The 22152-nt window shown below is 46.4% G+C and overlaps 1 protein-coding gene and 2 long non-coding RNA genes across 3 annotated transcripts; all 3 read left to right on the top strand.

The window, feature by feature from the left end:
• Positions 1-17420: 17420 nt before the first annotated feature.
• Positions 17421-19324, top strand: LOC148378134 (uncharacterized). Its single transcript, XR_015856153.1, has 4 exons — positions 17421-17509; positions 17769-17962; positions 18087-18200; positions 18432-19324. It is a non-coding gene; the product is annotated as an uncharacterized LOC148378134 (long non-coding RNA).
• Positions 19325-19495: 171 nt separating this feature from the next.
• Positions 19496-19865, top strand: LOC148378133 (uncharacterized). Its single transcript, XR_015856149.1, has 3 exons — positions 19496-19549; positions 19634-19704; positions 19841-19865. It is a non-coding gene; the product is annotated as an uncharacterized LOC148378133 (long non-coding RNA).
• Positions 19866-20256: 391 nt separating this feature from the next.
• LOC148378132 (janus kinase and microtubule-interacting protein 3-like) lies at positions 20257-21238 on the top strand. Its single transcript, XM_088367996.1, has 4 exons — positions 20257-20400; positions 20612-20674; positions 20761-20859; positions 20945-21238. Exons 1-4 carry the CDS (start codon positions 20332-20334, stop codon positions 21236-21238), a joined length of 525 nt encoding a protein of 174 aa, XP_088224122.1. The 5' UTR covers positions 20257-20331.
• Positions 21239-22152: the final 914 nt, after the last annotated feature.

The raw sequence follows: 22152 nt of genomic DNA, 5'->3' as shown, positions 1-22152 counted from the left end.
CCACTGGCCAGCCGGGGCCACCCGTCCAGCTGTTTCTTCAGGGGGGAAAAAAATTGGAGTCACCGGTGAGTACATTTTGCATTTAGCTCTGCTTTTCTGCTTCTGTCTTCAAGTGTGTGGCATCCTGCGATCAAAGATTCAGCCAACCCCAAAGCGGTTGACCTCAACGTCCCACCACCATGCCTACCAGAGCAGGTGACATGATGCTTTGGACATCCTTCCGTCTCAGATGCCCAAAAGTACTCTTTGCCACATCTGCGGCAATACGGTGTCTTTTCAAAGGTGCAAATAAATCCAGCGTGGGCGGAACACGCACGTCTTCGGTTTTTCCCGCTTTGTTTGTGTGACAGCTGTTGTGAAAATTTTATACAAATAAAGTTGTATAGTACAGGTTTGGCCAAGCCGCAACTCCCGAACCGCATGCGGCTCTTTTATGTTCATATCAACATTTGTGTGTGTGTGTGTGTGTGGGGGGGGGGGGGGGGGGGGGTTGTGCGTGTTGGCTTCACTTGAGTTCAATTTGGTATTTTGGTCATAAGCGCATGTGGTGAAATTCCACAAAGTAGGATGGGCAAACACATTTCTTTAAACTATGAGTGTCAATTGGGCTCTCGAAATGGCAGGGAAAAGATGCACAGCAAAACGAAAATACGTAGATGAACACAGGACGTTTTAATCAGAGTGGGAAAGTTTCTATTTTTTGTTGAACGTGATGGCAAACCATTCTGCCTGATATGTCAGACCTCAGCGCATTTCAAAGATTCAAATCTTCAGCGCCATGCACTTCAGCTCACTCCATGCTAACATTGATCAGGCGTCGAACCCGCAACATCATGCTTAAGAGGTGGCCATGCTAACCAGTGCGCCATTATGTCAACGCATAATAACTAAGTCTACTGATCAAAACAGCGGTTACTATATGACGTCGCTACGTCGTGGTCACGTGACGCAGACAAGACGTCAATGGACGTGGGCAGAGTTAACTTGTTTAAAAGGGAGTGGGCAGAAGAAATATTTAATTTATTTAAATCTATTTTGAGTGCACACCATTATGCCAATGCATAACAACTGTAAATCTACTAAACAAAACAGCGGTTGCTATTTGACATCTGCCACGTCGTGGTCACGTGACATACGTGACGTCGATGGGCGTAACTTTCGCCGGAATTCAAATCCGCGGGGAGAGTTAACTTGAGAGTGGGCAGAAGAACTATTCAATTTATTTAAATCTATTTGGTGTGTGCGCCATTATGTCAATGCATAACAACTGTAAGTCTACTAAACAAAACAGCGGTTGCTATAGGACGTCTGCCACGTCGTGGTCACGTGACGCGGACGTGACGTCGACGCCTACTTTACATCCCACCGATCACAGGACCCCTCGGCTGCATAACCGTGCCCCCTTCCCAACCAATCGGATTTGCTATACGCGAAAACGACGCCAATGGAAAGAGCTTCCGCCCAAATTTAAATCCGTGGGCGTGGCTCGCAGCAGGAAGTAGGAAAATGGCGGCGATGTTGACAAAGACACGGCGGATGGTAACATACGACTAACAAGAGAAATATTTTTATTTTCTGCTTGCAACTGGACCGTCCAGAGCGTACACGGTAAGTACAACTCATCGTTTTTAAAAAGAAGTACTTTTGTTGCCCTGAAAAGCGAGTGAGCGTGGCGTTTGTGGGGGACGTCGAATTTCGACGATTCTTTCTGGTCAACGGTTGTAAATGATTGTGTTGATTAAAAAAGAAAACTTGATGTAACTCTACTTTTAACTGCCGTTTCAGATAGATTTGGAATTGCATCACATCCAATTTTGCCTAGAGCGTACACGGTAAGTAACACTCGTTGTGTTTAAGGAGATTTACGTTTGTAATAGCAGAAGTGTAGCCGCGTTGCGTTGTACGTGTGAATGTTGGTCCAGGCGAAATGTTAATGTTTAATTTCATTCCTTTAGGTTCCACGGTGTTTGTTGGCTGCAAGTTTTCCACTGCAAGAAGAGGCTCATATCATTGACCAGGAGCGAGCTACAATGGTGAGTAGCCATAACATTTATGTTAAACACTTCCTATTTCATGTCTAACAGTACTTGATTTAACAAATAACCATAAATAAATACAGTGTGGGCACTGAAGTTAACATATGTGATTATACTGCCTAATCTGTCACCGAGTAGATTGTTGCAAAGTAATATAAGATCCAAAGTTGTAATTCAGAATAGTTTTCAAAAGAAGGCCATTAGAATTATATACAAGTCTGATTACCCTGAACAAGCTATTAATTAAATCACAAATTCTTCAATTCAAAGATTTGGTAGATTATCAGACAAATAATGTCTAACAGTAATTGATTTAACACATCACGATAAGTAGATTGAGTGTGGGCACTCTCAAGTTAACATATTTGATTATACTGCCTAATCTGTTACAGAGTATGTTGTTGCCAAGTAATGTAGAATAGATCCAAAGTAGTAATCCAGAATAGTTTTGAAGAGGCCATTAGAATAATAAACAAATCTGATTACCTTGAACATAATAACAAGCTAAGTGTTTAATATGTCCTATGAAGTCAAAATTGGGCACCATCATGTGGTGAAATTTGGAATTGCATCACATCCAATTTTGCCTGGGAACAAACAGATTAAATAAATCTTAGTTTTGAATAAGCCACTCCTTCTCAAACAAGTAAACTCTGCCCATTTCGCGCAGTAGATGTTCTGTTAATATCTAGTATTTATACAAAGTCATAATTTAAATTGCTTTCAACCTTCATTCATCGGTTCAACCAACATTACTCGCTCTTATTACCAACTTGTATTGATTTAACTAAGCGTTTAATACTTCCTATCAGGTCTCAAGGCAAGATTTGGCAAAATACAGTTTCAGCAAATCCAATTTTGCCAGGGAACAAAAATAGATTAAATAAACTAAATAAGTCTTCTTCCCATTAAATAAATCAGAAAAGTCTGTCTTGTAACCAGTCCTCTTCAAACAAGTAAAGTCTGCCCATTTTGTGCCGTAGATTTTGTGTCTATGCCTAGTATTTAAACAAAATCATAATTTAAACGACTTCTTTCCTTCATTCACTTTGGAAATTTGGAATTGCAGCAAATCGAATTTTGCCAGGGAACAAAAATAGATCAATTAAACTAAATAAGTCTTCTTCCCATTAAATAAATTAAAAAAGTCTGTCTTGTAACCAGTCCTTTTCAAACAAGTAAAGTCTGCCCATTTTGTGCCGTCGATTTTGTGTTAATGCCTAGTATTTATACAAAATCATAATTTAAAGGACTTCATTCCTTCATTCACTTTGGAAATTTGGAATTGCAGCACATCAAATTTTGCCTGGGAAGAAAAGTAGATTAAATAAATTTAATAAGTCTTACTACTTCCCATTAAATAAATTAAATACGTCTTACTTGTTCCCACTCCTTTTCAAAACAGTAGTTTAAAACGAGGGCCCTTCACTCAATCTTTAACCTCAACCCCGCACGTTGTGTTGTATCTGTGAATGTTGGTTGTGGCCAAATGATAGTTTTCTTTCATTCGTTTAGGTTCCAAGAAAACTTGATGTAACTCTACTTTTAACTGCCGTTTCAGATAAGCGGGTATTACGTCGCAGTCATGTGCCGCGGATATGACGTAATTGCCCGAACCTCCGCCAAAATTCAAATCTGTTGGCGCGATGGCCGTGAGCCACTGAGCAGCGACGATTATCAACGGAAATATCTTTATTTTCTGCTTGCAACTGGACCGTCTAGAGCGTACACGGTAAGTAACACTCATTGTGTTTAAGGAGATTTACGTTTGTAATAGCAGAAGTGTAGCCGCGTTGCGTTGTACGTGTGAAAATTGGTCGAGGCGAAATGTTAATGTTTAATTTCATTCCTTTAGGTTCCACGGTGTTTGTTGGCTGCAAGTTTTCCACTGCAAGAAGAGGCTCGTATCATTGACCAGGAGCGAGCTACAATGGTGAGTAGCCATAACATTTATGTTAAACACTTCCTATTTCATGTCTAACAGTACTTGATTTAACAAATAACCATAAATAAATACAGTGTGGGCACTGAAGTTAACATATGTGATTATACTGCCTAATCTGTCACCGAGTAGATTGTTGCAAAGTAATATAAGATCCAAAGTTGTAATTCAGAATAGTTTTCAAAAGAAGGCCATTAGAATTATATACAAGTCTGATTACCCTGAACAAGCTATTAATTAAATCACAAATTCTTCAATTCAAAGATTTGGTAGATTATCAGACAAATAATGTCCAACAGTAATTGATTTAACACATCACGATAAGTAGATTGAGTGTGGGCACTCTCAAGTTAACATATATGATTATACTGCCTAATCTGTTACAGAGTATGTTGTTGCCAAGTAATGTAGAATAGATCCAAAGTAGTAATCCAGAATAGTTTTGAAGAGGCCATTAGAATAATAAACAAATCTGATTACCTTGAACATAATAACAAGCTAAGTGTTTAATATGTCCTATGAAGTCAAAATTGGGCACCATCATGTGGTGAAATTTGGAATTGCATCACATCCAATTTTGCCTGGGAACAAACAGATTAAATAAATCTTAGTTTTGAATAAGCCACTCCTTCTCAAACAAGTAAACTCTGCCCATTTCGCGCAGTAGATGTTCTGTTAATATCTAGTATTTATACAAAGTCATAATTTAAATTGCTTTCAACCTTCATTCATCGGTTCAACCAACATTACTCGCTCTTATTACCAACTTGTATTGATTTAACTAAGCGTTTAATACTTCCTATCAGGTCTCAAGGCAAGATTTGGCAAAATACAATTTCAGCAAATCCAATTTTGCCAGGGAACAAAAATAGATTAAATAAACTAAATAAGTCTTCTTCCCATTAAATAAATCAGAAAAGTCTGTCTTGTAACCAGTCCTCTTCAAACAAGTAAAGTCTGCCCATTTTGTGCCGTAGATTTTGTGTCTATGCCTAGTATTTAAACAAAATCATAATTTAAACGACTTCTTTCCTTCATTCACTTTGGAAATTTGGAATTGCAGCAAATCGAATTTTGCCAGGGAACAAAAATAGATCAATTAAACTAAATAAGTCTTCTTCCCATTAAATAAATTAAAAAAGTCTGTCTTGTAACCAGTCCTTTTCAAACAAGTAAAGTCTGCCCATTTTGTGCCGTCGATTTTGTGTTAATGCCTAGTATTTATACAAAATCATAATTTAAAGGACTTCATTCCTTCATTCACTTTGGAAATTTGGAATTGCAGCACATCAAATTTTGCCTGGGAAGAAAAGTAGATTAAATAAATTTAATAAGTCTTACTACTTCCCATTAAATAAATTAAATACGTCTTACTTGTTCCCACTCCTTTTCAAAACAGTAGTTTAAAACGAGGGCCCTTCACTCAATCTTTAACCTCAACCCCGCACGTTGTGTTGTATCTGTGAATGTTGGTTGTGGCCAAATGATAGTTTTCTTTCATTCGTTTAGGTTCCAAGAAAACTTGATGTAACTCTACTTTTAACTGCCGTTTCAGATAAGCGGGTATTACGTCGCAGTCATGTGCCGCGGATATGACGTAATTGCCCGAACCTCCGCCAAAATTCAAATCTGTTGGCGCGATGGCCGTGAGCCACTGAGCAGCGACGATTATCAACGGAAATATCTTTATTTTCTGCTTGCAACTGGACCGTCTAGAGCGTACACGGTAAGTAACACTCATTGTGTTTAAGGAGATTTACGTTTGTAATAGCAGAAGTGTAGCCGCGTTGCGTTGTACGTGTGAAAATTGGTCGAGGCGAAATGTTAATGTTTAATTTCATTCCTTTAGGTTCCACGGTGTTTGTTGGCTGCAAGTTTTCCACTGCAAGAAGAGGCTCGTATCATTGACCAGGAGCGAGCTACAATGGTGAGTAGCCATAACATTTATGTTAAACACTTCCTATTTCATGTCTAACAGTACTTGATTTAACAAATAACCATAAATAAATACAGTGTGGGCACTGAAGTTAACATATGTGATTATACTGCCTAATCTGTCACCGAGTAGATTGTTGCAAAGTAATATAAGATCCAAAGTTGTAATTCAGAATAGTTTTCAAAAGAAGGCCATTAGAATTATATACAAGTCTGATTACCCTGAACAAGCTATTAATTAAATCACAAATTCTTCAATTCAAAGATTTGGTAGATTATCAGACAAATAATGTCTAACAGTAATTGATTTAACACATCACGATAAGTAGATTGAGTGTGGGCACTCTCAAGTTAACATATATGATTATACTGCCTAATCTGTTACAGAGTATGTTGTTGCCAAGTAATGTAGAATAGATCCAAAGTAGTAATCCAGAATAGTTTTGAAGAGGCCATTAGAATAATAAACAAATCTGATTACCTTGAACATAATAACAAGCTAAGTGTTTAATATGTCCTATGAAGTCAAAATTGGGCACCATCATGTGGTGAAATTTGGAATTGCATCACATCCAATTTTGCCTGGGAACAAACAGATTAAATAAATCTTAGTTTTGAATAAGCCACTCCTTCTCAAACAAGTAAACTCTGCCCATTTCGCGCAGTAGATGTTCTGTTAATATCTAGTATTTATACAAAGTCATAATTTAAATTGCTTTCAACCTTCATTCATCGGTTCAACCAACATTACTCGCTCTTATTACCAACTTGTATTGATTTAACTAAGCGTTTAATACTTCCTATCAGGTCTCAAGGCAAGATTTGGCAAAATACAATTTCAGCAAATCCAATTTTGCCAGGGAACAAAAATAGATTAAATAAACTAAATAAGTCTTCTTCCCATTAAATAAATCAGAAAAGTCTGTCTTGTAACCAGTCCTCTTCAAACAAGTAAAGTCTGCCCATTTTGTGCCGTAGATTTTGTGTCTATGCCTAGTATTTAAACAAAATCATAATTTAAACGACTTCTTTCCTTCATTCACTTTGGAAATTTGGAATTGCAGCAAATCGAATTTTGCCAGGGAACAAAAATAGATCAATTAAACTAAATAAGTCTTCTTCCCATTAAATAAATTAAAAAAGTCTGTCTTGTAACCAGTCCTTTTCAAACAAGTAAAGTCTGCCCATTTTGTGACGTCGATTTTGTGTTAATGCCTAGTATTTATACAAAATCATAATTTAAAGGACTTCATTCCTTCATTCACTTTGGAAATTTGGAATTGCAGCACATCAAATTTTGCCTGGGAAGAAAAGTAGATTAAATAAATTTAATAAGTCTTACTACTTCCCATTAAATAAATTAAATACGTCTTACTTGTTCCCACTCCTTTTCAAAAAAGTAGTTTAAAACGAGGTCCCTTCACTCAACCTTTAACCCTATTTATTCACCTTCTAGGCTAAGTGTTGAAGGCTAAGTGTTAAAGGCTAAGTGTTAAAGGCTAAGTGTTAGAGGCTAAGTGCCAGAGGCTAGGCGCCAGAGGCGAGTTTTTGTGGGCTGAAGTTTTAGTGGGGTTAGTGTGAATACAATCCAAAAGAATACAACAGAATACAATACAATAGAATATAATACATAGATTAAATTCAATAGCTCTTACTACTTCCCATTAAATAAATTAAATACGTCTTACTTGTTCCCAATCCTTTTCAAAAAAGTAGTTTAAAACGAGGGCCCTTCACTCAACCTTTAACCTCAACCCCGCACGTCACATTGTGTTGTATCTGTGAATGTTGGTTGTGGCCAAATGATAGTTTTCTTTCATTCGTTTAGGTTCCACGGTGTTTGTTGGCTATGTTTTCCACTGTCAGAAGGATGAAAATACAAAGTACAACGCTTGGACGTGGGCGAAGACGTCACCGGTGAGTCCTTCCTTCCTATTTATTTACCTTCTAGATGCTAGAGGCTAAGTGTTAGAGGCTAAGTGTTAGAGGCTAAGTGTTAAAGGCAAGACAATACGAACAACACAACACAATACGAACAACTCAACACAATATGAACAACACAATATGAACAACACAACACAATACGAACAACACAACACATTACGAACAACACAACACAATACGAACAACACAACGATACTGCACTGAACAACACGATACCGCACTGAGAAACACGATACCGCACTGAACAACACGATACCGCACTGAACAACACCATGCCGCACTGAACACCATGCCACACTGAACAACACCATCCCGCACTGAACAACACCATGCCGCACTAAATAACACCATGCCGCACTGAACAACACCATGCCTCACTGAACGACACCATGCCGCACTGAAAGACACTATGCCGCACTGAACGACACCATGCCGCACTGAAAGACACCATCCCGCACTGAACACCATGCCGCACTGAACAACACCATCCTGCACTGAACAACACCATCCCGCACTGAACAACACCATGCCGCACTGAACAACATTATGCCGCACTGAACATTATGCCGCACTGAACAACACCATGCCGCACTGAACAACACCATGCCGCACTGAACAACATTATGCCGCACTGAACAACACCATGCCGCACTGAACAACACCATGCCGCACTGAACAACACCATGCCGCACTGAACAACACCATGCCGCACTGAACAACATTATGCCGCACTGAACAACACCATGCCGCACTGAAAAACACCATCCTGCACTGAACAACACCATTCCGCATTGAACACCATGCCGCACTGAACAACACCATCCCGCACTGAACAACACCATCCCGCACTGAACACCATGCCGCACTGAACAACATTATGCCGCACTGAACAACATTATGCCGCACTGAACAACACCATGCCGCACTGAACAACACCATGCCGCACTGAACAACACCATGCCGCACTGAACAACATTATAACGCACTGAACAACACCATCCCGCACTGAACAACACCATGCCGCACTAAACAACATTATGCCGCACTGAACAACATTATGCCGAAATGAACAACACCATGCTGCACTGAACAACACCATGCCGCACTGAACACCATGCCGCACTGAACAACACCATGCCGCACTGAACAACACCATCCCGCATTGAACACCATCCCGCACTGAACAACACCATGCCTCACTGAACAACACCATGCCGCACTGAACAACACCATGCCGCACTTGAACAACACCATGCCGCACTGAACAACACCATGCCGCACTGAACAACACCATTCCGCACTGAACAACACCATGCCGCACTGAACAACATTATGCTGCACTGAACAACACCATGCCGCACTGAACAACACCATGCCGCACTGAAAAACATTATGCCGCACTGAACAACACCATGCCGCACTGAACAACACCATCCCGAACTGAACAACACCATGCCGCATTGAACAACACCATGCCGCACTGAACAACACCATCCTGCACTGAACAACACCATCCCGCACTGAACAACACCATGCCGCACTGAACAACACCATGCCGCACTGAACAACACCATGCCGCAATGAACAACACCATCCCGCACTGAACAACATTATGCCGCACTGAACAACATTATGCCGCACTGAACTACATTATGCCGCACTGAACAACATTATGCCGCACTGAACAACATTATGCCGCACTGAACAACATTATGCCGCACTGAACAACACCATGCCGCACTGAGCAACACCATGCCGCACTGAACAACACCATGCCGCACTGAACAACACCATGCCGCACTGAACAACACGATACCGCATTGAACAACACCATGCCGCACTGAACAACACCATCCTGCACTGAACAACACCATCCCGCACTGAACAACACCATGCCGCACTGAACAACATTATGCCGCACTGAACAACATTATGCCGCACTGAACAACACCATGCCGCACTGAACAACACCATGCCGCACTGAACAACACCATGCCGCAATGAACAACACCATCCCGCACTGAACAACACCATGCCGCACTGAACAACACCATGCCGCACTGAACAACACCATGCCGCACTGAACAACACCATCCCGCACTGAACAACACCATTCCGCACTGAACAACACCATGCCGCACTGAACAACATTACGCTGCACTGAACAACACCATGCCGCACTGAACAACACCATGCCGCACTGAACAACACCATGCCGCATTGAACAACACCATGCTGCATTGAACAACACCATGCCGCACTGAACAACACCATCCTGCACTGAACAACACCATGCCGCATTGAACAACACCATGCCGCACTGAACAACACCATCCTGCACTGAACAACACCATCCCGCACTGAACAACACCATCCCGCATTGAACAACACCATCCTGCACTGAACAACACCATGCCGCACTCAACAACACCATGCCGCACTGAACAACACCATTCCGCACTGAACAACACCATGCCCACTGAACAACACCATCCTGCACTGAACAACACCATCCCGCACTGAACAACACCATGCCGCATTGAACAACACCATGCCGCATTGAACAACACCATCCTGCACTGAACAACACCATGCCGCACTGAACAACACCATGCCGCACTGAACAACACCATGCCGCACTGAACAACACCATGCCGCACTGAACAACACCATGCCGCACTGAACAACATTATGTCGCACTGAACAACATTATGTCGCACTGAACAACACCATGCCGCACTGAACAACATTATGCCGCACTGAACAACATTATGCCGCACTGAAAAACACCATCCCGCACTGAACAACACCATCCCGCACTGAACAACACCATGCCGCACTGAACAACACCATGCCGCACTGAACAACACCATGCTGCACTGAACAACACGATCCTGCATTGAACAACACGATCCTGCATTGAACAACACCATCCTGCACTGAACAACACCATCCTGCACTGAACAACACCACCCCGCACTGAACAACACGATCCCGCACTGAACAACACGATCCCGCACTGAACAACACCATGCCGCACTGAACAACACCATTCCGCACTGAACAACACCATGCCGCACTGAACAACACCATGCCGCACTGAACAACACCATGCCGCACTGAACAACACCATGCCGCACTGAACAACACCATGCCGCACTGAACAACACCATGCCGCACTGAACAACACCATCCCGCACTGAACAACACCATGCCGCATTGAACAACACCATGCCGCACTGAACAACACCATCCTGCACTGAACAACACCATCCCGCACTGAACAACACCATGCCGCATTGAACAACACCATGCCGCACTGAACAACACCATCCCGCACTGAACAACACCATGCCGCACTGAACAACATTATGGCGCACTGGACAACATTATGCCGCACTGAACAACACCATGCCGCACTGAACAACACCATGCCGCACTGAACAACACCATGCCGCACTGAACAACATTATGCCGCACTGAACAACACCATGCCGCACTGAAAAACACCATGCCGCACTGAACAACACGATCCCGCATTGAACAACACCATCCTGCACTGAACAACACCATGCCGCACTGAACAACACCATGCCGCACTGAACAGCACCATTCCGCACTGAACAACACCATGCCGCACTGAACAACACCATCCCGCACTGAACAACACCATCCCGCACTGAACAACACCATGCCGCATTGAACAACACCATGCCGCACTGAACAACACCATCCTGCACTGAACAACACCATGCCGCACTGAACAACACCATGCCGCACTGAACAACACCATGCCGCACTGAACAACATTATGCCGCACTGACGCATTGAACAACACCATGCCGCACTGAACAACACCATGCCGCACTGAACAACACCATGCCGCACTGAACAACACCATGCCGCACTGAACAACACCATCCCGCACTGAACAACACCATGCCGCATTGAACAACACCATGCCGCACTGAACAACACCATGCCGCACTGAACAACACCATTCCGCACTGAACAACACCATGCCGCACTGAACAACACCATCCCGCACTGAACAACACCATCCCGCACTGAACAACACCATGCCGCATTGAACAACACCATGCCGCACTGAACAACACCATCCTGCACTGAACAACACCATGCCGCACTGAACAACACCATGCCGCACTGAACAACACCATGCCGCACTGAACAACATTATGCCGCACTGAACAACATTATGCCGCACTAAACAACATTATGTCGCACTGAACAACAGCATGCCACACTGAACAACACCATGCCGCACTGAACAACATTATGCCGCACTGAACAACACGATCCCGCATTGAACAACACCATCCCGCAGTGAACAACACCATGCCGCATTGAACAACACCATGCCGCACTGAACAACACCATGCTGCACTGAACAACATTATGCTGCACTGAACAACACGATCCTGCATTGAACAACACCATGCCGCACTGAACAACACCATCCTGCACTGAACAACACCATGCCGCACTGAACAACATTATGCCGCACTGAACAACACCATGCCGCACTGAACAACACCATGCCGCACTGAACAACACCATGCCGCACTGAACAACACCATGCCGCAATGAACAACACCATCCCGCACTGAACAACACCATGCCGCATTGAACAACACCATGCCGCACTGAACAACACCATCCTGCACTGAACAACACCATGCCGCACTGAACAACACCATGCCGCACTGAACAACACCATGCCGCACTGAACAACATTATGCCGCACTGAACAACATTATGCCGCACTAAACAACATTATGTCGCACTGAACAACACCATGCCGCACTGAACAACACCATGCCGCACTGAACAACATTATGCCGCACTGAACAACACGATCCCGCATTGAACAACACCATCCCGCAGTGAACAACACCATGCCGCATTGAACAACACCATGCCGCACTGAACAACACCATGCTGCACTGAACAACATTATGCTGCACTGAACAACACGATCCTGCATTGAACAACACCATGCCGCACTGAACAACACCATCCTGCACTGAACAACACCATGCCGCACTGAACAACATTATGCCGCACTGAACAACACCATGCCGCACTGAACAACACCATGCCTTACTGAACAACACCATGCCGCACTGAACAACACGACGTCGCACTGAACAACACGACGCCGCACAGAACAACACGACGCCGCACAGAATAACACAATACCGCACAGAACAACACAATACCGCACAAACAGTTTTAGATAATATTACGTCGCAGTCATGTGACGCGGACATGACGTCAATAGGCGGAACTCACGGCAAAATTATAATCCGTGGGCGTGGCTTGCAACAGGAAGTAGGAAAGCGGCAATTCTGGCAAACAAGACACAGCGGTTAGTAACACGATGACTAACAAGGCAAATATTTTTGTTTTCAGCTTGCAACTTGACCGTCTAGAGCGTACAAGGTAATTACAACTGTTTTTTTTTAGCCCTGAAAAGCGAGGGAGTGTGGCGTTTGGGAGGAATGTCGAACTCGGCGTCTGCTTCCAGCCACAGACGCCAAATTTCGACGATTATTTCGACTGGTCAACGGTTGTAAATTATTGCGTTGACTAAAAACTTTATTTAACTCTACTCTTAACTTTGCCGTTTCAGATATGCGGGTATTACACCGCGGAAATGACGTCAATAGGCTGAACTCTCGCCAAAATTCAAATCTGTGGGCGCAATGGCCTTGAGCGAGACACCGGATACAAACACGACGATTATCAACAGAAATATCTTTATTTTCTGCTTGCAAGTGGACCGTCTAGAGCGTACACGGTAAGTACAACTCATTGTGTTTAAAAAGATTTACGTTTGTGTAGTTTGCGTTGCGTTGTATCTGTGAATGTTGGTTGAGGCTAAATGTTAATGTTTAATTTCATTCCTTTAGGTTCCACGGTGTTTGTTGGCTGTATGTTTTCCACTGCAAGAAGAGGCTCGTATCATTGACCAGCAGGAGCTACAATGGTGAGTACCCCTTTCGTCTTCCATTTATGTTAAACACTTCCTATTTCATGTCTAACAGTACTCGATTTAACAAATAACCATAAATAAATACAGTGTGGGCAGTCACGTTAACATATGTGATTATCCTGCCTAATATGTTTATCACAAATATGTCACTAATCACTAATATGTTTATTTGTTTATCACAACACCTTTGGACCTTCAGCAATCGATTATTTCCCTTCATCTACATAGAGACAGAACGATGGTGTCTTAAACATCTCATTCATTTCACCAAATAACTTCACGCAGGTGGATAACGGCCGTCTCGGTCACGCTATGTTGCGTGATGCAGTTTTGAAGAACCAAATGCATTTATTCAATGAATAAGTCAAGCTAGTTCTATGTTTATGATGTTGTAAGTTACGGTACCGATTGAAGTTGAGTTCGAAGCCAGTGGAAAACAGCGCTGCGTTTGTGCTCTCCAGGTACAAATGTTGTGATCTCTGACTGACGACCGGGCGAGACTCGAGTAAGAGATGTCCAAACGAGCTCCGGCAGGGCGGGCCAAGGCGGAGCGAACGGACGCCCTTCAGGCCGCCAATGACGAGCTGAGAACCAAACTGATGGACGTCCAGTTAGAACTTCAGCAGGAGAAGAACAAGGTGAAAACCTCAACAGACAGACACTGCCTGCCTCCCTGCCTGCCTCCCTGCCTGCCTCCCTCCCTCCCTCCCAGTTTTCCCGATGTAGATTAGACATGCGTGTGCCATGACTGTGTCAGCCTACATCAACAAATGCACCGAGGACGTCAGCACCACTAAGAATATCATCACCCGGGGCAACCAACGACCCTGGATGACTGAGGAGGTACGTCAAACGCTACGAGCGCGGAACTCTGCCTTCAAGTCTGGCGACAAGGAGACACTGAGGACAGCGAGAGCCAACTTGAACCGTGCCATCAGGATAGCGAAGCGAGACCGCAGTCGAAAATTTCAGGATCGTTTCCACGACGTCAAAAACATCAGGAGTATGTGGCAAGGCATACGGGCGATTACAGACTACAACTCACTCTCCCCCCCCCCCCCCCCCCCCGGTGGGTGTAGTTGATGCTGACTTTCTAAATGGTCTAAATAACTTCTTTGGGAGGTTCGAGGCACTAAACGGCACTCCAGCAGTTAAAACTGTCCCCCATCAGGAAGAGGAGGTACTCTGCCTTGACTCCGCCGATGTGTTGAAGACCCTGAGGAGAGTCAACCCCTGTAAGGCCCCTGGCCCCGACAACATTCCTGGGCGTGTGTTCAGGGAATGTGCAAGTCATCTGGCTGGGGTCATCACAGACATTTTTAACACCTCGCTGGGCCAAGCCACAGTGCCGGCGTGCTTTAAGACTGCCTCCATCATTCCGGTGCCGAAGAAACCTCAAATCACCTCATTTAATGATTACCGGCCTGTTGCACTGACTCCGGTTATGATGAAGTGCTTCGAAAGGCTGCTTAAAGGTCACATCGTTTCCAGACTCCCCCTATTATTTGACCCGTTCCAGTTTGCCGACCGGCAAAACCGCTCCACTCAGGACGCCATCTCCTCCGTTCTTTACCTGAGCCTGGCTCACCTGGAGGAGAAGAACACCCATGTGCGGAGGCTGTTCCTGGACTTCAGCTCAGCGTTTGACACCATCATCCCACAGCATCTGGTAGGAAAATTGGAACACCTGGGCTTCAACACCCCCCTTCGCAACTGGCTGCTAGACTTCCTCAGCAACAGACCTCAGTCAGTCCGGGTCGGACAGAACACCTCTGATGTCATCACCCTCAGCACAGGCTCCCTTCAGGGCTGCGTCCTGAGCCCCCTGCTGTTCACCCTGATGACACACGACTGCGTCCTCAGGTTCACCACCAATCACATCGTGAAGTCAGCAGACGACACAACGGTGGTGGGGCTCATCAGAGACAACAACGACCTGGACTACAGAGAGGAGGTGGAGCAGCTGGTGGGCTGGTGCAGAGAAAACACCCTGATCCTGAATGAGGAGAAGATGAAGGAGATCATCGTCGACTTCAGGAAAAAACAGCCTCACCACGCTCCACTGATCATCAACAGCTCAGCTGTGGAGGTGGTCAGCACCACCAAATTCCTGGGGGTCCACATCACAGAAGACCTCACCTGGACTATGAACACTACGGCACTGGTCAAGAGGGCACAGAAGCGCTTGTACTTACAGCGGAGGATGAGGAGAGCCCACCTGCCCCCACCCATCATGAGGACGTTCTACAGGAGCACCATAGAGAGCATTCTGACAAGCTGTCTCTCTGTGTGGTGTGGAGGCTGCACCGCCTCCGATTGGAAGAACGTGAGGAGAGTGGTGAGGACAGCAGAGAGGATCATAGGGGCTCCTCTTCCCTCCATTCAGGACATTTCATCTCAGCGCTGCATGTCCCGTGCCCGTAACATCATCAATGACCCATCACACCCCCACCATGGACTGTTCTCCCTGCTGCCCTCTGGGAAGAGGTTTGCAGCATCCGCTGCAGGTCCACCAGGTTCTGCAACAGCTTTTTCCCTGCTGTCATCAGACTGTTGAACACTAGAACTGTTGAGCTCTAAACTGAACTCTGCATCACACATTCACAGAACTGTACTTTATGACACTACGGACCTCTATCTTGCACTATCTCGCACTACCAACTTTACTGAACTTGTATAAACCCTTTAAATAGAAGTTTAATACATGGTTTAGCATTCCTCTGCACACTCTTGAATACTGTTTTGCCTACTTGCACTATTGCATAATTATCACTGCTGCACTTTATACTTATTTTTAATATATATATATATATATATATATATATATATATATATATATATATATATATATATATATATATATAGTATATGTATATATATATATTTTCATAGGATATGTTACTTCTATTCAACTGCAATATCACTACTTTGTTGTAAGACGTATGCAACGGAATTTCGTTTTGTATGCACCATGTGCAGACAAGATGACAATAAAGTTTGTCTAAGTCTAAGTCTAAGTCATGTCAGGTCAGCTGTCTGGAGAGAGAGAGAAGTCAGGACCTGCGGGCGGAGCACCACCGTGCCACCGCCGCCATGACGGAACTCAAAAGCAAACTCCATGAGGAGAAGCAGAAAGAGTTAGCCATTACCAGGGAGACATTACTGCGGCAGCATGAAATGGAGCTGATGAGAGTGATCAAAATCAAAGATGGAGAGATCCAGCGACTGAATGCCTTGGTCCTCAGCCTGAGGGACGGCTCCATGGACAAGGTGATCCGCTCTATCCGTGTCTGACTATCCGCACGCCACGTCGGGCTTCGATGCGGCCGCTACCGTATTGTGTAGCTTGTCCCCAGTAAGCGTCGCGGCGCTCCGTTGCGGTCTCAACGGCCCGGTGTGGCGCAATGTCTGCTCAGGTGAGGAGGGGGGGCGCTTTGCTGGCGGAGGTGGAGGAGACGCGGCGGTGTCGGGAGACCGAGCGGTGTCGCCTCCACCAGGAGCGCGGAAGAAGCCCTGGCAGCGGCCCAGCAGGCCTGGCAGTCCCGAGCGGCCGAGCTCCGATCGGCTCATCACCAGCATCGGGAGGAGCTGAGCCGAACCAAGAGAGACTGCGAGAGGGAGATCCGCCGACTGGTAGGACTGATCAGATGCGCGGTGCGTGGCTATGTTCCCAATTTCGTTGTATACCTGCAGTGCAATGACACCTAAGGCATTCTATTCTATTCTATTTCACAAGAAGAAAATGTCCGGTTGCTCGCTTCGCTTTTGTCACAGCAAAGGTGTTCCAGTCGATTCAAGAAAAAAAATTGGCCGGTTGCTCTCTTTGTTTTTGTCACAATTCTGGCAAATGAGTTTGCCCGCCTGCCTGAGCGCTCCCCGTTTGTACATCCAGACGGATGAGATCAAGCTGAAAGACAGAGCGGTTAGTGTTTTGGATGAAGCCCTGGGGCCGGCCACGTCCACCGCCTTCAGCTGCAGACTCAGGCTGCCGAGCAGCAGATCGCTGCCCTGAGGGATTCCCAAAGGGCGGGCCTAAACTACCCTGGAAGTGGGGTCAACGCCGCTACTAGCAATCCTCTTCATTGCGTAAGCCACCTCATCACACACTTGCAGTACGCATGACTTAGTTCGTTGCTGGAGGAAGGTAGCACAAAAACAGTTTTGAACTTTGAACGAGTGCTTGTGTGTGTGTGTTGCGGGGCGTTTTCAGTCTCAGGAGGATCGGGACACGTGACGGTTTCATCTGAAAATCGCTGAGCTCAGCGCAGTCATCAGGAACCTGGAGGATCGAAACGCCCTGCTTTCTGAAGAGCGCAATGAACTGGTAATTTATTGACGGCACGCTTGAAGGTTTGCGCTACGTTTGATGCGCGCCATCCAGCGAGGCACCCATTGCGCTTGCTTATTAGTTGAGCGGCGCGTCGAGTCGGTTGCCTGGTAGATGTCTTTTATTGGGAGCCAAAGCCACGATTCCGTTCAAACCGATGCAAAAGGAATGGATACGTTCTGGCCCGCGTGTTGTGCGTCTTTCACATCCCGCACTTCATGCTTGCAGCTAAAGCGACTGAGAGAAACAGAAAGCCAGTTTCTGCCACTCCTGTACAAAAACAAACGCCTGAGCAGGAAGAATGAAGAACTCTCGCTGGTGCTGTGTCGCCTTGAAAACAAAGTGCGCTTTGTCACCCAGGAGAACGAGGAGATGGCAAGCTTGGTAAGTCGACGCGGACAACGGCGGCGTGCCAACAGAGTCCACTGCATTTGTGTTCCACAGAGAAGGCCTAGTTCGCTCAATGACCTGGACCGCGGTTGCGGCCAGCAGGACGGTGAAATGGAGTTCCTTCAAGTTGTGGAGCAGCGGCACATCATCGACGACTTGTCCAAGGTCTTCAGGCAGGCGACTCGGTGCACGTACGGCAGCGCCACGCTCGCTCGCTGTCGCCAGGAAATCTTTTCCGTCCAAAGCTTGGCCGGCGGCCGCCATCCAAAAAATTGGCCCCCTTAAATTCCGACCTTTCAAGCAGGAGCATTGTGCGCACGCGTTTGAACACGCTTTAGACTTGTTTTGCCGTTTTCAGCAGCTCAAAGCTCCCGTTTTGTCAGCGCCTTTGCCACTCGCTGTGCGCTGAAAACGACGGACTTGCCCGGCTGCTCAGCCCGTCAACCATGAGCCGCGAGCGCGACATCATTGTCCGTAGGCAGCTAGTGGCAAAATGCACCCTGTTAGAGTTGCGCTCGCTCCAACTTATTTTGCAAGAACCACACGGGAGACAAGTAAGTTCTTTTGGACACCTGCAGGTGGAGAGTCCATCCATTGTACGAATGAAGTCTGACTCTCGGCTCCTGCACGAGCATTTTAATTAAGAGAAACAGGGTGGGTGTAAGAGTGGATTGAATAGAGGAAGCCCTTGACCTCTAGTCAAAACATAGCAAGGGGTGTTTTACGACTTTGTGTAGGAAGGGATAAGCGATAGGGATAAATAAGGGATAAATAATATTATTTATTACAGGTTGCAGTCAAAGTCAAAGCAACATAATGATACGATAAAGATAATCTGGAAAACCCTGACACACCCTGTAGTTGTCACTTTTGGAAAAGACGAGCGTCCCTCCAATCATCGCCGGTGACGTGTTTTTCAGGCTCTGGAGACAGGAGCTCATGTCAGAAATGTCATTGTGAGTCGCGTTTGTTTCTGCGCCGGAGCCGTTCGTTCCCTTTGCATCCAAAGAATCTCAAAGGCGGATTATTTGTGTCGACAGGAGAGAGATTTGCTGCTACGATACCGACGTCGAGAATCTCTGAGGAGGAACAAAGCGTGAGGTCCTGCAAGGTGAGTCTGTTTGTTTGCGGCTGCTTGGTGTTGCGCAAGATGAAATGGCCTTTTTCTCGCTATCGTTCCTCTCGTCGATTCATCGTGAGGTGTCGCTTCAGTTTGTTCAGAGAGATGTTTGCTTCCGCGCCCGCAGGTCATCGAAACATTTTACGGCTACGACGAAGACGTGTTGGTGGACTCGGACGGATCGTCCTTGTCTTTTCACACCGACAGAACCCCCGACACGGAACCCGAAGAGGTAGCCCGCCATTTCTGCCAGCGTATTGGCACCAAACATTCCTCTTCAGCCTGGAATCGGACTCGTCTTTGCGTCGCGGGTGCTTTGTCGCCGGTCTGACTGATTCTGGTACTAGTGCTGTGTTGCATTGGTGTGTGCATGAAGAGGCGGAGCTTCGCTACCGCCAGCTGACGCAAGAATATCAAGCGCTGCAACGAGCCTACGCTCTGCTAGCCCAGACCAGCGAAGGGGACTACGACGCCGAGAAGGAGATCAAGGTGGCGCCCCTTCCCGCAACCCCCGGCCGGGTCGCAGCCTCCCCGTTCTCACCCAGCCTCGGGTGTTCTCTGGTCTGAAAGGAGGAGGAGGAGCCTCCCTCCTCCTCCTTTCAGACCAGAGAAAAGCTGATGGTAGAAATGGGTCACTATCAAAGCAGAGTAGCAGATCTGGAGTCAGCGCTGAAGCAACAAGGACAGGTAAGCTCATCAATGAGCACACCTTTTTCTCAGACAAAATAGCTACATTCTTCAGTCACTCATTCGTCTGGCATTACTGGACCAACCCCCCCCCCCGAATGTGGCTGGGAAAATGCGGAGAAAAGCAAATGTCATTTTCCAGTCAACCAAAGAATTTGTGGATGAAAATGACACAACATTCCAAAGCTGTCCACGCGTTTGTCTCTTCTAGAATGTCAAGTGGGTGGAGGAGAAGCAGCTGCTGCGTCAGAGCAATCAGCAGTTGGCCGAAAAGGTGACGGAAAGAAAGGCGCTGGGCGGAGTCGCTTGGCGTCACACCCGTCGGGAAGCCCCGCAGATGAGGTCTGACTGTCTTTTCAGGTCAGGCGGATGGAGGCGGAAGAAGCGCGTCTGAAAGAGCACATCCAGGATATCCGAGACCAAAACGAACTGCTTGAGTTCCGCATCCTGGAGCTGGAGGTGGGAAGACTCGCACAAGCGTGTTGAGGCCAGAGATGTGACGGACGGACGGACGGACGGACGGATGCATGCCTCTGCCTTTCAGGAGAGGGAGTGGCGCTCCCCCGTCTTGAAGTTTCTGCAAGTCCGTTTCCCAGACGGCCTCAGCCCTTTGCAGATCTACTGCGAGGCCGAGGGCGTGAGCGTACGTAAGGCGTCCCTCGCAACCCTAACCTTAACCCGAGGTCCCAGAACACCTTACATTGCTCCTTGCGCCTTTCCCCCGGACATCGTCATCAGTGATCTGATGAAGAAGCTGGACATCCTGGGCTATAACGCCGTAAGTGTATGTCGAACTCCTTATGTTCGCACTCCACGAGACTCGGCGGCTCAAATGTGACTTTTGGAAGGCTTTGCGCTGAAAGAAGCTTGTTGACGCTGTGCCTTTGGGCTCTTCTATGTTCTGCAAGCAGAAGGGCTACCTGGATGAAGAGTTGGACTTCAGGAAGTGTTCCATGGACCAGGCTCATAAGGTAAGCCTCCCTCAAATCTCCCGCCGGACCACTGATGGACGAGGATTGCGGCCCAGAGGATCCTGGAGCTGGAGGCCATGTTGTACGAGGCGCTACCGCAGCGGGACTGCCCCGCCACGGACGGCGAAAAAGCCAGCCACGCTGGCGTGAATGACGTGCTGACGGCGGATCAGAGAGAAGAGCTTAGGAGCGCCGTGGACCAATGGAAGCGAGCCCTGATGTGCGAGTTGAGGGAGCGCGACGCTTGCATCCTCCAAGAGAGAATGGATCTGCTGCACAGCGCGCAACAGGTAAGGGCCCAAAGCCAGCCCGGCACTTACTTGCACGCTTACTGGCTTTTGAATGCCACTTTCCATTTGTCCGTCCTAGAGGAACAAAGAGCTGAAAGAATTCATCGAAGCTCAGAAGAGACAAATCAAACAATTGGAGGAGAAGTTTCTGTTTCTCTTTCTATTCTTCTCCTTGGCCTTCATTCTGTGGCCCTAACACCAGCTGGTGAGTGAGCTCCAGCGGCACCGCACTCGACACCTCCGATACACTGCCAGCCGGTCTCAGACGTTGGCAGACGCTCCGATGCCAACGTATACCCCCCGCCACGGTGACAGAGGCACCGCGTCACACCGGCGCTCATCCAATCAGAAGGCAGGAAAAGCAAATTCACATGCAGGGCACTTTTGAACCAGAAGAGAGCGCCACAAAAAACGGTTGTTGCCCCAAACGCGCACTAAAAAGGGTCAGAATAACAAGAGTCCCACTGGCCAGCCGGGGCCACCCGTCCAGC

Source organism: Syngnathus floridae, unplaced genomic scaffold (genome assembly GCF_059516105.1).
Source record: "Syngnathus floridae isolate MCC-2025c unplaced genomic scaffold, RoL_Sflo_1.0 HiC_scaffold_63, whole genome shotgun sequence".
Lineage (NCBI taxonomy): Eukaryota > Metazoa > Chordata > Actinopteri > Syngnathiformes > Syngnathidae > Syngnathus > Syngnathus floridae.
The sequence above is the reverse complement of the archived record's forward strand: the minus strand, read 5'-3'. Positions and strand labels throughout refer to the sequence as shown.

Excerpts from the sequence above, each read along its gene's own strand:
- LOC148378132 (XM_088367996.1), top strand. The coding sequence starts at position 20,332 with ATGGTAGAAATGGGTCACTATCAAAGCAGAGTAGCAGATCTGGAGTCA. Across the intron at positions 20,675-20,760 it reads ATCAGCAGTTGGCCGAAAAG|GTCAGGCGGATGGAGGCGGA; the intron begins GTGACGGAAAGA and ends CTGTCTTTTCAG. Across the intron at positions 20,860-20,944 it reads TCCGCATCCTGGAGCTGGAG|GAGAGGGAGTGGCGCTCCCC; the intron begins GTGGGAAGACTC and ends TCTGCCTTTCAG.